Source organism: Lethenteron reissneri, chromosome 4 (genome assembly GCF_015708825.2).
Source record: "Lethenteron reissneri isolate LAM-NWPU_2019-01 chromosome 4, ASM1570882v1, whole genome shotgun sequence".
In the NCBI taxonomy this organism is placed as follows: domain Eukaryota; kingdom Metazoa; phylum Chordata; class Hyperoartia; order Petromyzontiformes; family Petromyzontidae; genus Lethenteron; species Lethenteron reissneri.
In genome coordinates, this window is record NC_083782.1 from 1,361,919 (window position 1) to 1,377,667 (window position 15,749).

At 48.5% G+C, this 15,749-nt stretch overlaps 1 protein-coding gene across 3 annotated transcripts in view; it reads right to left on the reverse strand.

Moving 5' to 3' along the window:
* LOC133348879 (zinc finger FYVE domain-containing protein 9-like) overlaps window positions 1–15,749 on the reverse strand; it is a 51,843-nt gene that overhangs the window by 33,842 nt on the left and 2,252 nt on the right. For all 3 annotated transcript variants that reach the window (XM_061561979.1, XM_061561961.1, XM_061561970.1), the window contains exons 2-4: window positions 7,840–7,928; window positions 4,618–6,378; window positions 2,891–3,417 (exon numbers count right to left, since the gene is read on the reverse strand). In XM_061561979.1, coding sequence (XP_061417963.1) covers window positions 2,891–3,417; window positions 4,618–6,378; window positions 7,840–7,909 — 2,358 coding nt within the window. In that variant the 5' untranslated portion in view covers window positions 7,910–7,928. The remainder of the gene's footprint in view (window positions 1–2,890; window positions 3,418–4,617; window positions 6,379–7,839; window positions 7,929–15,749) is intronic.

Consider the following 15,749-nt stretch of genomic DNA (forward strand, 5'->3'; position numbering starts at 1 on the left):
GGTGACGTCATATCTGTGATGTCACCCGCATGCGGCAGCGTCACGCAGTGTGCCTGCTGACGTCACCCCCCCACCCTCCGCGTAGGCCGTGTATTAATCCAAGACAAGAATCCAAGTCCCGGGCGAGGCCGGGTAGTAAAGCTAGTTATAATATATAATATACTGTATAATATATGCATAATTATCAGAGAATATGTGTTCATAACAAGTGTGTGTGGTTAATGCAGACTTGATTCCTTGAAGAAGGGATCTGTTTGGTGTTTGAACATCTTAATGCCTCCTGTTGTATTGCCAAAAAGGGTAAAACTGATTCTTATTTCTCAAAATTGGGGTGGGGGGGGGGGGTGAGAATCAAGTCTGTGACCTTTCTAATATCTCCATGCAAAAGGGCACAAATCATTTTGACATGTGGTTCACGTAGCTTAAGGCAGAGAGCCGAGGACTTTAATTAAGCTAATTCAAGTCGTTAACTCATTGCTCGTGGCTGTGTTACCAAGCCACTGTCCAAGTTTAAAATAAACTTCACACATCTGAAACAAACCTCAGCATCAATGGATAACCCGATCACATAAGCACAATGATAACAATGGTAGACATGTGGAACTTACACAGTTTATAATTAAATGGGGCACCCAGTAGCAGATAGATTTAAAAAAGAATACCCCCTTTATCCTCAAATCTCATCGGGCTGCAAACTCGAAAAGAAACTCTCCTCTTCTGTTACTAATTCCTCAGCCAAATGTACCACCCACCCGATCACCCCTGCACCTTTTACCCCGATTAATTAGAAACAGAAGCAGTAAGCCATGCTGTCACCAACTCAAAACCTTGATAAAGAAGAAGAATATAAGAGACTAATCAAAACCATTTATGATGGAACAGTTGCACAAGATAACCTGGAGAAAACAACACTATACAAATAATAAGGGGACGTCAGACACCGAGAGACACTGAGAGACACTCTCTCTCACCAAGGCTACTCATAGCAATGCTAGAAGACAATCTCTGGGATTCGTGGTTGGAGACATAACAGCGCAAATGTGCGTGAAGTGTAAACCATTTAATATTTGCCAACGACGGTCGTCTTATCAACCAATAGAAAATGATCGACAGGAAACGATTGAGGATCTAGAGAAAGAAGGTGCACACATGGACGACAGATACACGAGCCGAAAGTTGCGGACAGCAAGTTCATTGAACAAAACAACAACAATAATAGCTATTACTGAAGCAATGCTACTGGACATCCCAAGAATACACAAACCTAGCAAGAAGCCTTTTGTGAATCCTGAGTACATAAACCTCGGGTAATTACACTATGTAACACGATTTTAGTTCCTAGATAGTGAGTGTTATTTTCTAATTGCTTATGCCTCAAAAGTAAAGAAAATAGGATATTATTCCCCACAAACTTTGCTTTTGTGACTTTATGTGATGGAATGACACATGCACACGCTTTCTTATTGAAAATAGGTACATTTCAAAAGATCACTGTCCTGGTCACAAAAGCAAAGTTTGTGGTGAATAATAGCCACTTTCTGTACTTTTGAGGCATAAGCAATTAGAAAATAACACTAACTACCCAGGAACAATTTTTTTTTGTTACACAGTGTTATTGAATGCAGACTGGGATCCAAATGTTGAAATAAAGAGAGGAGTGCGAGCAGGATAGAGCGATTTCAGGAAATTACATTCGGTGCCGAGTAGCTAGAGACGCATCGATGGGTCAGCAACAGAACGTTTTCCAACATCGCTTATTGCCTGCTACGACCGAGATCAGAAACGTGATGACCGGCAAAGAAAGTGCAGGAGGAACTGCCAAGTACACAAAAGAAAAATGGAGGGGAGATGTACATGCTGGAAGTTACACCAACGCAAAGTACAGGCATCACATCGACTGTTAATCCTTTCCGATTACGAGACATCTGCAACTTCTAGGGTGGGTCCCGTTCACCGTTGAATCTTGGACAGCGCAAGCGGACAGCGTATATTTAATTTAGAAAGGTGTAGCGCCACTGTTTTTAAAGATATTGTACTCACCGCAGAGAACCGTCGCAACATGACTGCACTCTACGATAGCTGGCGCCAAAATGTGCCACACGCCCTCCCCCATGGCCCCTTACTTTTGATTCTGTTACGATGACGTGTGTCTTGTGGTGGTACGTCAGCCCGAGAGGACGACAAAACATTACCTGCAAATGACCAAATTGGGATCCCCGCACAGAAACGATGGCCCCCAACTGCGAAACAAAAAGCTCGGCAGGACCCTCCTGAAAAAGGGTCACGAGAATCACGAGGCTTTCCTCGCTAAACGAGCAGAATAATAATAATGTCTCTCGTCTCCCACAAGCAACGAATCTCAGAGGTCAGACACCTCTTTGCTTTGTGAGGGTACAAAATATCTGCTTCAAACACCTGTCACTAAACACTAAAGCCTATGTTTTGAATGAATGGGTCTATGTAATACAGCAGTAAAAGAACTGATTATGATTACTCAGGGTACGAGGGCAGCATGCTATGTGTCAGCGGAAAATGTTTTTGCATATTTGCAACTTGTCCTTTCTTCTCTGTGGGATATGTCTTGCAAGTTTTTGTGAAGCCCTGTGATGAACGTGGACGGTTGTAAATGGAACAAGTCTCTAAGGGCAGCAGCAAGACTCTACACCACAGGTTGGTTTATTTTGGATCGTCGTCACGAGAGTGAGCTTGCAATGCCCACCCGTTACGGACAAACGGACCTAATGCACAAACGCTTTCATCTTCAGCTGGAAAGCATTGAAAAGATAGCACCCAACCGTTCTCTCTTCTGTCCCACCTTCCGTTAAAACGACGCAAACCAAAAATTCACAAACGGCAGCGCAGAAAGGCAAGAACGCGTCCGTGCCCTCACCTTGCCACACGCGCGGCAGTGGTGTCGTCGGCGCGTGAAGGTGAACCGTGTCGTGCACCGCATGCAGTTGGGCGCCTCGGCGTCGGGCACCCACATGGGAGCGCTCATCCCGGGGCCCTCCCTTCCCTGGGTGCCCCCCGCCGGGCGCTCCCCTCCCGCCCGGGCCCTGCTGGCACCGCCGGGGCCGTGCGACCACGCCCGCTCCTCTTCCTCCTCCTCTTCCTGCGTCGTCTCCTCGTCCTCATCGTCCTCCCCCTCCCCGGCCGGCGCCATTGCCGTCACGTGGTTCTCCGTGGCGGAGGAGGGCGCCGCGTGGGCCTCGGGTGGCTCGCGCCCGTCGGCCTCCTCGCGGCTGCCCAGGAGGTTGCTCGCCGGCCGCGGCAGCTGCAGGCGGAGCGGCTGCTTGGGGCGAGCGCCGCCCGGCGGGGGCCGTGCAGCCCCCGGCGTATCGGTGCCGTTGTGCGCTGGCGCCGCGTGACGAGGCAGCAGAGGCGCCATGGCAGGGGAGCCGGAGTCAGCTCCGCCGCCTTCAAAATACACGACCACCCCGAGGACGTGGATACGAGTACAGAAGCAGCACTTGCTCTCGACATCTGAATAACGGTCGAGCTGCGAGTTTTATTACTTTTCAGTCTTTGTATTATGTGGATTTTATCACCCGACATCAGAGTCATCGCGCAACGTAAAGAAACGTCCTTTCAGAACCACCACCATCAGCAGAACCTCGCGTCACTTCAGGGAGTGGCCCTGCATGATGACACCACAGAGCTACACTCGAGTGAATTCAATAGACGTCTCTACCCAGCACTGGGCATGGCTCAGTTCAGTGATAAACTCAATTAGCTGGTAAGCCAAATACATAGAAGTGCAGCCTGTGGTGGCTGGGCTACTGGAGCGACTCCAATCGAGGTTTCTGTGGTGTGGTCCCTTTAGGCTGTTCTCCGTCAGCTATGAACGCCAAAAGGACATTCCTCAAATGTGGTGACCAGATCAAACGGCACAGATGACAAGACGAAACTGGTTAATCTGAAATTACAGGCCTTTATTTAACACTAGTTCATGAAGCCTGTCTACGCTAGGCAAAAGTTTTCAATATATAATAATTCACCTGTGGCTTTTTTTTAGCTAAGATTTTAATTTTTAGTTAAGATCAGACACTAACTACTCCAAAAAAAATTATTTTTCCACAAACGACTTCATTCTACTTTTTATATTTTAAGACGTACCCATCAGACACCGCTCAATTTAAAGATTTCATCAATTTTTCAATGAGAAATAACAAAAATGTATTAACTTAATACTCTATGAGAGGAAGCTCCTATCTCTATAGTTGTTAAATAATTCGGATTTGAACATCATAAAATTCGTATTTTTTCGTTCAAAACCGCTTGAATCTGAAATATCTCACAAACAATAAAGAAACAATGGGAAGTAGAGGTTTTTGAGACACACAGATTAAGGTATTTTTTTATAACGATTCCTTTACATCGTGGTGTGGTGCCGTGGTTAGAAGCACCAATCGGGGGTTGACTAAATCCACCATCCCTCTTTGGTAATACAACTTTGTGGTGAGCTCACGGTGGTTGTTCTACGGAGACAACTGGTCTCTGACATGGGAATGTAGTACATGTACGTTGGTTCGTGGTTACGGTGGTGAAGACTTGTTTGCCTTTGAATGAAAAAACAAAGCGGCGACAGAGAGAGGGAGAGAAAGGAGGAGGACTGACCGCGCAGCGGGGAAACGCTGTCGCCGCTCGTGTCCGACTTGCTGTCCTCCACCTCCTTCTCCTCGGTCACGCGGTCCTCCTTGAGGGAGGGGGCCGGGGAAGCCGGGGGGGAGTCAGCGCTGGCCTCGAGCGAGCTCAGGAAGGCCTCCAGCTCGGCATCGCTCTCCGACACGTCCGCAGCTCCATTAGTTCGCGGGGCAGTGCCCTCCTCCTCCTTCACCGTGACGCTTGCTCCCGGCTCCTCCTCTCGCTCCTCCAACTCCTCCAGAAACTCCTCCCGCACCTTCTTCGGCTCCTCGGTGCCGAGGGTGGGTGTAGAGACCTCCTCTTCGTTGACGAGCGAGGGCAGCACCTCCTGCTCGGCGCCGCGATAGAGCGGCGGTCGGACGACATCGGCGCCGTCTCCGGGGATGGGCGGCCAGTGCCGCAGGGAGTCCCCGGCGGGCGGCTCGCTTGAGGGTTCGCTCGCCTCCGAGTCCATCCCCCGACGGCAATCGTCCAGCGCTGTTGGCTGATCGATGGCAACACCGCCACCGCTATTCTCGCCCTCGCCGCAACTCCTATCAGCGTCGTCAAACTCACCGCCCTCTGCAAACATTTCCACTCCGGTTGCAGCAAGAGCCTCTGCGGAGAGGGGTGGCTCCGGAGAGTCGTCCCGGGACGCATCGGCTCGCGCGCTTTCCGCCTCGAACATCGCGCTCGCGTCGTTTTCCGACGACATTTCAGCCGCCGAGCCCGAGTTCCGCCACGTCTCGTCCGAGAGGTCCCGGTCAGGTGACCGTGGTTCATCCGCCACGCACACCACAGCAAGCCGCTCACCTCCCACGCTCATCGAGCAGCTTCCATCCCCGTTCGTTTCCCCGCCCTCCGCCCGGCCTCCTCTGAACGGCGTTCGGTCCACGTCGCTCGCAGGAGACGTATCCGCCGCGATGGCGTCGCGCGGCCGCTGCTCGTTGTCGTGCGTCCCCGACAGCAGGTCGCAGAGCGGCGGCCCGCGCTGCGGGGCCAGCGTCTCGGCACCGGGGCCCGCCGACAGGAGGTCGAACGTCACCAGCGGTGGCCGATACGCATTGTGCGCCGCACTTTCATCTTCTCCGCCGCCGGCAGCCAAACAATCTTGCAGCCGCGCCGCCTCAAAATGTCGCGTGAACTGCGGCTGTTGCGACGAGCGCGGGGACGACGGCGTCACGGTCTCGTCCGACGAGGTCACGGCCGGGGAGACGAGGCCCACGTCGAGAGCGTCGGCAAGGTCCGAGCGACGCGTTGTCGCAAAAGGATCGATCGAAGCGGTACCGCGAGCATCGTCGGTGGGTAGGGAGGCCCACGGAGATGCCACCCGCGACGGCGGCGACGTTGAAGGCAGATTTTCCGGTGGCGACGCCGGCGAACCGGGGGCGGCGGCGGGTGGGTGCATGGGGAAAGACGGCGAAGGAAGAGGCGATTCCACCGAAGACGCCGACGACGAAAACGATTGGGAAGGCGGCGACCCCGGTTTCTCCGCAATGAAGTTCGAGGGCAAGCTCAGGAAGGGGCGATCGCGCTCACCGCCCCGCCCATCCACCAACGGCGCCAACGGAGGCGAGATCAGCGCGGACAGAGAGGAGCGCTTCTCCGAGAGCACGTCCGTGCCAACGGGCAGCGGGCATGGTGGCGGTGGCAGCGGCTCTGGGGCAGCGAGTCCGGCACGCCGGGTGCCGTCCTGGCTCGAGAACATCTCGGAGCCGCGGGCGGCGGGCACGAGCCCAAAATAATCCACGTCATCTGCGACAAGCAAACGCAACAGCGGTTAATTTCATACCCGCCCTGCGCCCAGATTTTCCGTGTGGTAACTGCCGCTATGTATACACGGCATTGGAGGATGCTCGTGTTGTGCGTTTGTCGGTTTCGTTTCTGGTTGTATTGTTGGTGGTTTGTGTTCCTGGTTGATTTATGTTGGTGGTTGTACTGTGTTGGTGGTTTTATTGCCTATTGGTCTGGTTGTGTTGCAGGTTGGTTTGTGTTGCTGTTTGGTTTGTGTTGGAGGTTGGTTTGTGTTGTTGTTTGGTTTGTGTTGCTGTTTGGTTTGTGTTGGTGGTTGGGGTTGTGTTGGTTGTTGGGTTTGTGTTGGTGGTTGGTTTGTGTTGCTGGTTGGTTTGTGTTGCTGGTTGGTTTGTGTTGCTGGTTGGTTTGTGTTGGTGGTTGGTTTGTGTTGCTGGTTGGTTTGTGTTGCTGGTTGGTTTGTGTTGGTGGTTTGTTTGTGTTGGTGGTTGGTTTGTGTTGGTGGTTGGTTTGTGTTGGTGGTTGGTTTGTGTTGGTGGTTGGTTTGTGTTGGTGGTTGGTTTGTGTTGCTGGTTGGTTTGTGTTGCTGGTTGGTTTGTGTTGGTGGTTGGTTTGTGTTGCTGGTTGGTTTGTGTTGGTGGTTGGTTTGTGTTGCTGGTTGGTTTGTGTTGCTGGTTGGTTTGTGTTGGTGGTTGGTTTGTGTTGCTGGTTGGTTTGTGTTGCTGGTTGGTTTGTGTTGCTGGTTGGTTTGTGTTGGTGGTTGGTTTGTGTTGCTGGTTGGTTTGTGTTGCTGGTTGGTTTGTGTTGGTTGGTTTGTGTTGGTGGTTGGTTTGTGTTGTGGTTGGTTTGTGTTGCTGGTTGGTTTGTGTTGGTGGTTGGTTTGTGTTGGTGGTTGGTTTGTGTTGCTGGTTGGTTTGTGTTGGTGGTTGGTTTGTGTTGGTGGTTGGTTTGTGTTGGTGGTTGGTTTGTGTTGGTGGTTGGTTTGTGTTGGTGGTTGGTTTGTGTTGCTGGTTGGTTTGTGTTGGTGGTTGGTTTGTGTTGCTGGTTGGTTTGTGTTGGTGGTTGGTTTGTGTTGGTGGTTGGTTTGTGTTGCTGGTTGGTTTGTGTTGGTGGTTGGTTTGTGTTGGTGGTTGGTTTGTGTTGCTGGTTGGTTTGTGTTGGTGGTTGGTTTGTGTTGGTGGTTGGTTTGTGTTGGTGGTTGGTTTGTGTTGGTGGTTGGTTTGTGTTGCTGGTTGGTTTGTGTTGGTGGTTGGTTTGTGTTGGTGGTTGGTTTGTGTTGGTGGTTGGTTTGTGTTGCTGGTTGGTTTGTGTTGCTGGTTGGGGTTGTGTTGCTGGTTGGTTTGTGTTGGTGGTTCGTTTCTGTTGCTGGTTAATTTGTGTTGCTGGTTTGTTTGTGTTGCTTGTTAGTTTGTGTTGCTCATGGCGGTTGTGTTGGTGGCTGTGTGCCACGCGCGCTCCGCTCACCCTCTGTCTGCTCAAAGTCGTCGAGGACTTTGTCCAGAGCGCACGCAGCCGCCTGGAAAAAACTCTCCATCCTCACGAGCGGCGACCGCCTGCCACAACCACCAGAGTCACAGCCAGACAACGCAACACCACACAACAACCGCTCCGTTAGCAAGGCCCACGCATGCCAATGTAAACACGCGTTGGCGTGCTCTCAGCACAACCGCACTACCCACAACCGCACAAGTTGGTATTACCGTGGAACATAACAACACAGGGTGTTGCACTGCCATTGGAAAAAGTTGTGAATGGACGTCCTTCTTCCCTGGACACGACGCCGATTAACATGCTCAGCATAAAAAGAAAGTACTGATGAGGAAGCTGAGTGTTTCAACAGAAGACAGTTCGGAGTGCGCCTCCCTATCCATCTCCCTGTCAGACAGGCAGTGAGGAAAGACTGTCAGCTTGTAATGTGTTGGTCCGCATCTATAGATTGCTTTAAACTTGTCAATTCTAGTGTCTTTATCGACCCGTCCATGTAATAGGGAAGTAAGCAGAGAAGTGGTAATAAGTGATGACAATGATATGCTTCCGGCCGCATACAATGCCGGTGACATCAGGTATCGATCTGCATCAGGACGGTGAACCCGTTTAGCTTGATTCTGCGTAAAACGCGTGATATGTTGCATTGTCAATGGACAAAGGTGGCTGCGCGTGGCCTGCACACGACTGCTCGTACCAACTGCTTTACATGCCGACATTAAAGTGTGCTTACTAACAGCACTTATCCCATCAGTCGGTGAGGCCACACCGGGAAGGAATTTGCCCGAGTGTAAAGGTCTAAAAAAGCCGCGTGTTGCACGTACAGTGCCAGAAAGCCGTTACAGACGTAAGTTTTAACAACATCACAGTTCCGTCCGGTATGAGCAATAATCAAAAATCAGAAAGTAAAAGAAACGCCCCGACATGAACACAGCGGTGCAGGAGGGAAAGGAGGGGAGGGCCGGGAGTGGGGGGGGGGGAACGGAAGGCTGGGAGACTGTCACCGCAGCGTGAAGCTGCACTTGGCTTGGGCCTTCACTCGGTGCCATAAACATCAAAGTGACAGAAGTGGCGCGACTCGGCCGGGAAGCCTGGAAGTGGCCGCCGGCCCTTGCCACTGACCCAACTTGTTTCCTTCAAGACAATTTTGCCCTGAAGAGACCGGTTTTCCAGTACCGGTTCTATTGCTGTATACCCGAGACATCCGAGTAATTTCACCGTGACAGCGGCAGAAAGATTTAGACAAACAACAATGTGCACAAGAGTAAATTCCACGCTGTGGATATGCAAGCTAATGTGGCACGGCAAGCGGCCACGGCATGGCCCGCACGTTGCGATGTGTCACCCGCTTCTCGTCGTTGCAAGCGAGCATGCAACTACGAGCAGCGGGTGACACACTCGTTTGAGCAGGAAGTCACACTGTGACTTTCGACTTGACGACAATCGTGGGTGCTCGCAGCACAAGTCTCCCATATATATGGCTTGTGAAAGTTTGCCAAAAGTTATCAGCTGTGGTGAGAGGTGTATTCTGTTGTGAGTGGAAGCTTTTATGATTCCTGCAAACTATAGCGGGTAAATCAATATTAGTTTCGGAGCTAATCTCAAACGTGAAGTTGACCCGTAACTTTATTTTTTAAATGTATCGCTGCCTCGAAGTAACTGAAGTTTTTTTGCAATTAAAAAACAGACAATCTGATTGGGTACTCAACTGCTTTAAAAAAGCACACGAATGGAATCAACAAGTATCCCAATGTTTTTAGCTTAATGATCTCCCAATATTTACCGGCACTCGACTGAGTTGAGGAATGCATTAGTCAATACACAGAATCACAGTGTAGAGGCACAGATGCAGAGAAGGGGAGGGGATCGTGAGCACTTGGAAATATTAAAAGGCTAGAACGACACTCAAATGTTGACTGTCAAACCAAATGTAACAAATTGAGAGGGTGTGATTTGAGAAAACTGAAAAATAACTGTTCCCGTATAAACTAAACCTATAAACGAAACTATTTTTATTTTACCAGGTAAGGCCCATCGAGCTATGTAGCTCTTTTTCAGAAGCGACCTGGCCACAAATGATAACTCAACTAAGTGCCTTATCACGTGGAAATGTATTGCAACCAAATACTGTACTCTAAACGCATGTTTCTAAATGTAGAGGGAAAAATCAAAGGACCCGTAGAAATATCCACGTGATCACGGGGAGGGTTTTCTTTAGGTTGCTCTGGATATACCCTGAATATGCTCTGCTCTGTGCCTAGACGCTGGCCAAACAATTTGGATGCCACTGGTAAAAACTAAATGCAAAATAAACATAAACATCCCCCAGTAAAGAAATAAAAATGGTTTATTTTCAAATAAATCACACCAATCGTTAACCCTGATCCAAACTGTTCCATCATTACCATGTTCAAGTGTGACTGCCACCGTGAAAGCTTTGAAAACTTCCATCTCAGCAACCAACTCAATATCCGCAAGGATACGTGTTGAAAGGAGGATAATGAAAGCAAATATCACAAACCATAAACCATCAGCTGACTCAGGGAAAAAACTAACGCTTTACCAAACTCATACTGCCGCGTTAAAGTAAAAAAGTCGAAAATTTACGGATGGCTAGAGCACTAACGACAACAACGTGACCCCGTTTTTTTTCAAGCCCTTGAATGTTTCAAACAAATTACTTAAGCAAAGTCTTTTCAAGCTGGCCACATGCCAACTAAAGAAACGGACAAGCAAAACACAACAAGCCAGTTACATTAAGTGAGAACACAGTTTAACTTTCATGAGTTCAATCTTGATTTGAAGCTTTCGTGACTGCAGGAATCCATACTCTTTGGTTCTTTCGGTAAAGTCACGTAGGTAAAAAATAAAATAAATCACGACGTTTCGGGCGCAACACAAGCGTCCGTCATCAGCTGGGAAAGCATGGTCTGCTGCTGCTGAGGCAGACTGTTTTCAAAGGTTTGAAATGGGTGTAGCCCAAGGGTTATAAAGAAGTGGCCGGGGCTAGTGATGTTAATGTGGGAAATTAGCATGTAACTGTAAGATAGGAGAGCGACCTCCTCGACGAGGGTCACAGAAGTGGCTATGTTAATGTGAGAGATTAGCATGTTAGTGTAAAATCTAAGATTGGTGCAATCCAAAGGCATGAGTGCAACCCAAAGGGTGCAATCCAAAAGACATGTGAGCATGAGAGTGCAATGCAAAGAGCATGTGAGCATGAAAGTGCAATCCAAAGGCATGAGAGTGCAATGCAAAGGACATGTGAGCATGAGAGATCTAAGAGAGAGGCATAGAGAGAGACACGGAGAGTCGGAAATAACAGCTGACATAGGCAGGTAGGATGGAAACATCACCATCGGTTAAGACTTTACCTGGTTAATAATGTCCTTCCAATGATTGCTCAGTTGGTACCCCATCCTCTCGGTTGAAGTTGTGTCTGTTTTTATATATCTGGATGCCTTCATGAACAAATCTCTGAAAGTAGCCGGTAGGTTTGCAGAGAACCTCCATCTTAGAAAAATCTATTTCGTGTGAGCCCACAGCGTTAAAACAATGATCGGCAACGGCAGAAGTATTGGTCCTACCGTGTTTCAAATCCGCCTTGTGTTCATGAATGCGGTCCGAGACATGTTGTTTCGTTTCCCCAATGTAACTGCTGCCACAACCACAACTCAGTTTGTAGATACCAGGGTATTGCATGTCAGGAATCACATCCTTTACAGATGGGATTAAATCACGGATGTTGTGTACTGTGTTGAAACGAACCTGGATCTTGTGTTTGTTTAAGATTTTGGAAATAATTTTGGTAACCCCTGCTATGTACGATAAAGTGATGGTTTTGGTTGGATCCTCAGAAGGTTGTCTCAGCATGGCTGGGGAGACAGCTTTGCGGATTGTATGGTCCAAGTATCCCTTCATCCTGAGGGCTTGGTGTATGTACTCCAAGTCACTGGCTAAGTGGTGCTGGTCGGAGATGCAACGGGCCCTATGGTGTAGTGTTTTGATGAGGGAATTCTTCTGGGCTGGATGGTGGTGGGAGTCAGGCTTTTTAGATAGGCATCCGTGTGGGTGGCTTTCCTGTAGACCGAATTTCCCCCGTACAATCCGCAAAGCCGTCTACCCAGCCATGCGGAGACAACCTTCTGAGGATCTGAAACACAGTAGGACCAATTTCTCTGCCGTTGCCGGTCATTGTTTTAACACTGTGGGCTCACACGAAATATATTTTTCCAAGACGGAGGTACTCTGCAAATCTACCGGCTACCTTCAGAGATTTGCTCATGAAGCCATCCAGATATATAAACACAGACACCACTTCAACCGAGAGGATGAGTACAAACTGAGTAATCATTGGAAGGACGTTATTAACCAGGTAAAGTCTTAACTGACAGGTGATGTTTCCATCCTACCTGCCTATGTCAGCTGTTATTTCCGACTCTCTGTGTCTCTCTCTCTATGCCTCTCTCTTAGATCTCTCATGCTCACATGTCCTTTGCATTGCACTCTCATGCCTTTGGATTGCACTCTCATGCTCACATGTCCTTTGGATTGCACTCTCATGCTCACATGTCCTTTGGATTTCACTCTCGTACTCACATGCCCTTTGGATTGCACCCTTTGGGTTGCAATCATGCCTTTGGATTGCACCACTCTTCGATTTTACGTTAACATGCTAATCTCACATTAACATCATGCTAATCTCTCACATCAACATAGCCACTTCCGTGCCCTCGTCGAGGAGGCCGCTCTCCTATCTTATAGTTACATGCTAATTTCTCACATTAACATCACTAGCCCCGGCCACTTCTTCATGACCCTTGGGCTACACCCATTTCAAACCTTTTAAAACAGTCTGCCTCAGCAGCAGACCATGCTTTCCCACCTGATGACGGACGCTTGTGTTGCGCCTGAAACGTCGTGATTTATTTTATTTTATACCTCCGTGACTTTACCGAAATAAACTTTCATGAGCTTAATGTTGAACCATGCTATCTCCAACAACTGCAAACGTCACCAGTTCACAAGTCACAAAACATTAACATTTGAATTTGCAGTAAGTCAGTCATACCCGCGTGTCTTAATATTATTTTAATGTGACCTTGTAATGCACTGCCGCCGCTATTAAGAAACCACTGGAGCTATGCACTTTTAAATCTAGATTGAAAACTAATTTCTTTAGAACTGCTTTTTCTGCTTAGATTGTTGTCCTTTCCCCCGCACCTCAAAATAGCACGGTTGGCTACGTACGGTGCGAAACACGTTCAACATACATATACAACATTCACTCCTCACTTTGGAAAGAGAGGACAACTCAGAGGCGTGAGGAGGAACCACAGACGGGTGGGAAAGCAGCCACGCGGGGAGCCGACACCAAATTGCCTCAAAAGCTTTGTGGTCCTCTCTATACTTGAAGGTGTCATTGGCCAATGAATAACTGTTTACATGCAGGAGGTAACTAGAGTACCCAGAGAAAACCCACATGTGCGAGGGAGCAACACTCTATCCCGTACAACTCTAAACTCTAAAAGGTTGGGTGCAGATATGCTGGGCATGGCACCCCGATGCCCACGGGAAGGGTGTTGCACACTGCGTGATCCACTAACCCTCGCCTCTACAGTGCTAAATGATAGGCATGTGCCGCTACCCCCACCGCCCTGCTAAACATTACCAATCTTAGAACATGAAATGTTTATTGTATATTCAAATATGAGTAATAACTGTCTTCTCTCCAAGGAAATCCATACAGGAAGTCCCTTGTTCTCCCATGCTGTGCCTTACAATGTGATATGGCTTCTAAACTTGTCTGTGCATTTCTGACTCCCACTGTTTTAATCCAGGCTACAGATGTCAGCCATCTCTGTTGTTTGCGTGGGAAAATGACAATTCCATTTACCCTGGCACCTTGCATTTTTCCTTCCTCATCCATTGTGTTGTTGCCCTGTCTCTGTATTTTGAGAATACATGAACGTACATCCTTTGTCAAGCCACACATGGATTTGGGGCATCCCCACGCCAAACAGGTCGTGAGGGTTACTTGACCATACTTCACGACGTGGGGGGTTGGTAAAGACGCGGAGCAAAAACGTGGGAACAAAGTGCAATACAACAATCCACTTTGCTGCACTGCTTCCCACCACGGAGGCCTACAGAGCACTATGGCGACCTGTTTGTGCATGGTGGTGGTCACTCATCAATGCACCATCTAGACTCAAACCTGCTAAGCTTCCGAGATCCGATGAGAGCGGGCTTAGGTGCTGGAATAAAATATAAAGAAAGTGTGGCTGCACCAGGCCGTGATGTTCGCACACCGGGAAACTAGGAAATGCATGCGCACGTGAGCCTGGGTGGACTGGTTAGCGCGCATAATTGCCCCCAAGGCATAAGCTCTATAACCGACACGTTTACCTGCACAGCCTGTTTGCAGCAGCAGCTCGCCACTCACACACTGAAACCATGTGCAGCACCACTGCACTGTGGCGCAGCATGCACGAAACGCGCACCTTTAATGTGCAATCGCCGTGTTTCTACTGTGGAGCCAAGTCTACCCGTTTACTTCCCATCAAGCAGTCCAGCCGCACCAAGTGATGTTCGTTATACCAACTTATCGTTGTTAGCCAAACATCCCATTGCAGGACCTTCCTTAAAAATTGTCTCTGGACTCAGTCTGGCTTGGCCAGGTAAATAAGCAATTATTGTTATACACCAGCCTGGGCATATTGGTGAGTGTGTACCGAGTAGACCATGACTTGGGGTTGAATTTGGGACATTACAATCAGGAGCCCAGTGGCTAAAATACACGGAATTTAAAGCACAGACAAGTGAGAGGAAACATCACTTCAGGTGTTTTATACAAATGACCAAAGCACTCTAAGGAAGTAACTAATATTTACAGCACATACATTGAAGCCAAGTACTTCATCTTGCATTAACTCTACTTATACACTTTAGGTTAATGGTTCACAACCTTTGAATGCGGAACTTTGACAGCCGCAGTAAAAATCTAAAGCACCCACCATAAGTCGAGGAGCTCTTTCCCATCGACCTATACCACTGGCTGCAGGCAGCCCAGTGTTGGGATTACGAATTAGTATTCCGAAGAACTTTACACAGCCATGTGTGTCCTACAGCCGACTGCACACACCTCAAATGCTCATGCAGCCACCCAGAGGTATACTCACCCACCCTTAACAATTCCGACTACCGACAGTGAAGCACGATGCTACTTGGCTCATCATGCGAGCTCACAAAGCGAACCGCGTCACACCCACATATCATCCTTCAACGCGTGTGCTTCAGCTCGACAATGTTTCATTATCCCCTTCAAAATAGTTTGTGACCTTTCTCCTGCTCTCCTATCTGATCTCACTTCCACCACCGTTTTTCATTGTCTCACCACTCCTCCTGCCTTTCATTGCCACTAATGTCCGTATTAAGGGGATATTACTCCTCCTCTTATGCTGTTCTTCGGGTCTATCTGTTATCTTATTCATGTTTCTTACTTAAAATGTCCGTAAGTCTAAATGCAGTACATGTGCACTTGTGTTGACAGTTCTATTCCAGCATACATTCTGGTAATTTGTAACAAAAAATACCCATGTGAGAAATGTACTCTGGAGAAAACAAAGGCCCTTTGCAATAATTTACAAATGTGGACCATCACGTGCCAGTGTCAAAGAAAACATGTTAATATTACTCCAACGAGATGACAGTGGCAGTCCCTACGTGGCAATACCGGCGTTACACAGCTTGCCTCGAAAATGAGATAATGGATCTCAATGGACTGCCATACTGCACTAATCACATAATTATCTGGCAATGCGTGAATGGTTTAGTTTAGCACTAAGCTGTTCAGATTAATCAAAGCAAAACAATGTACTACAGCTAGT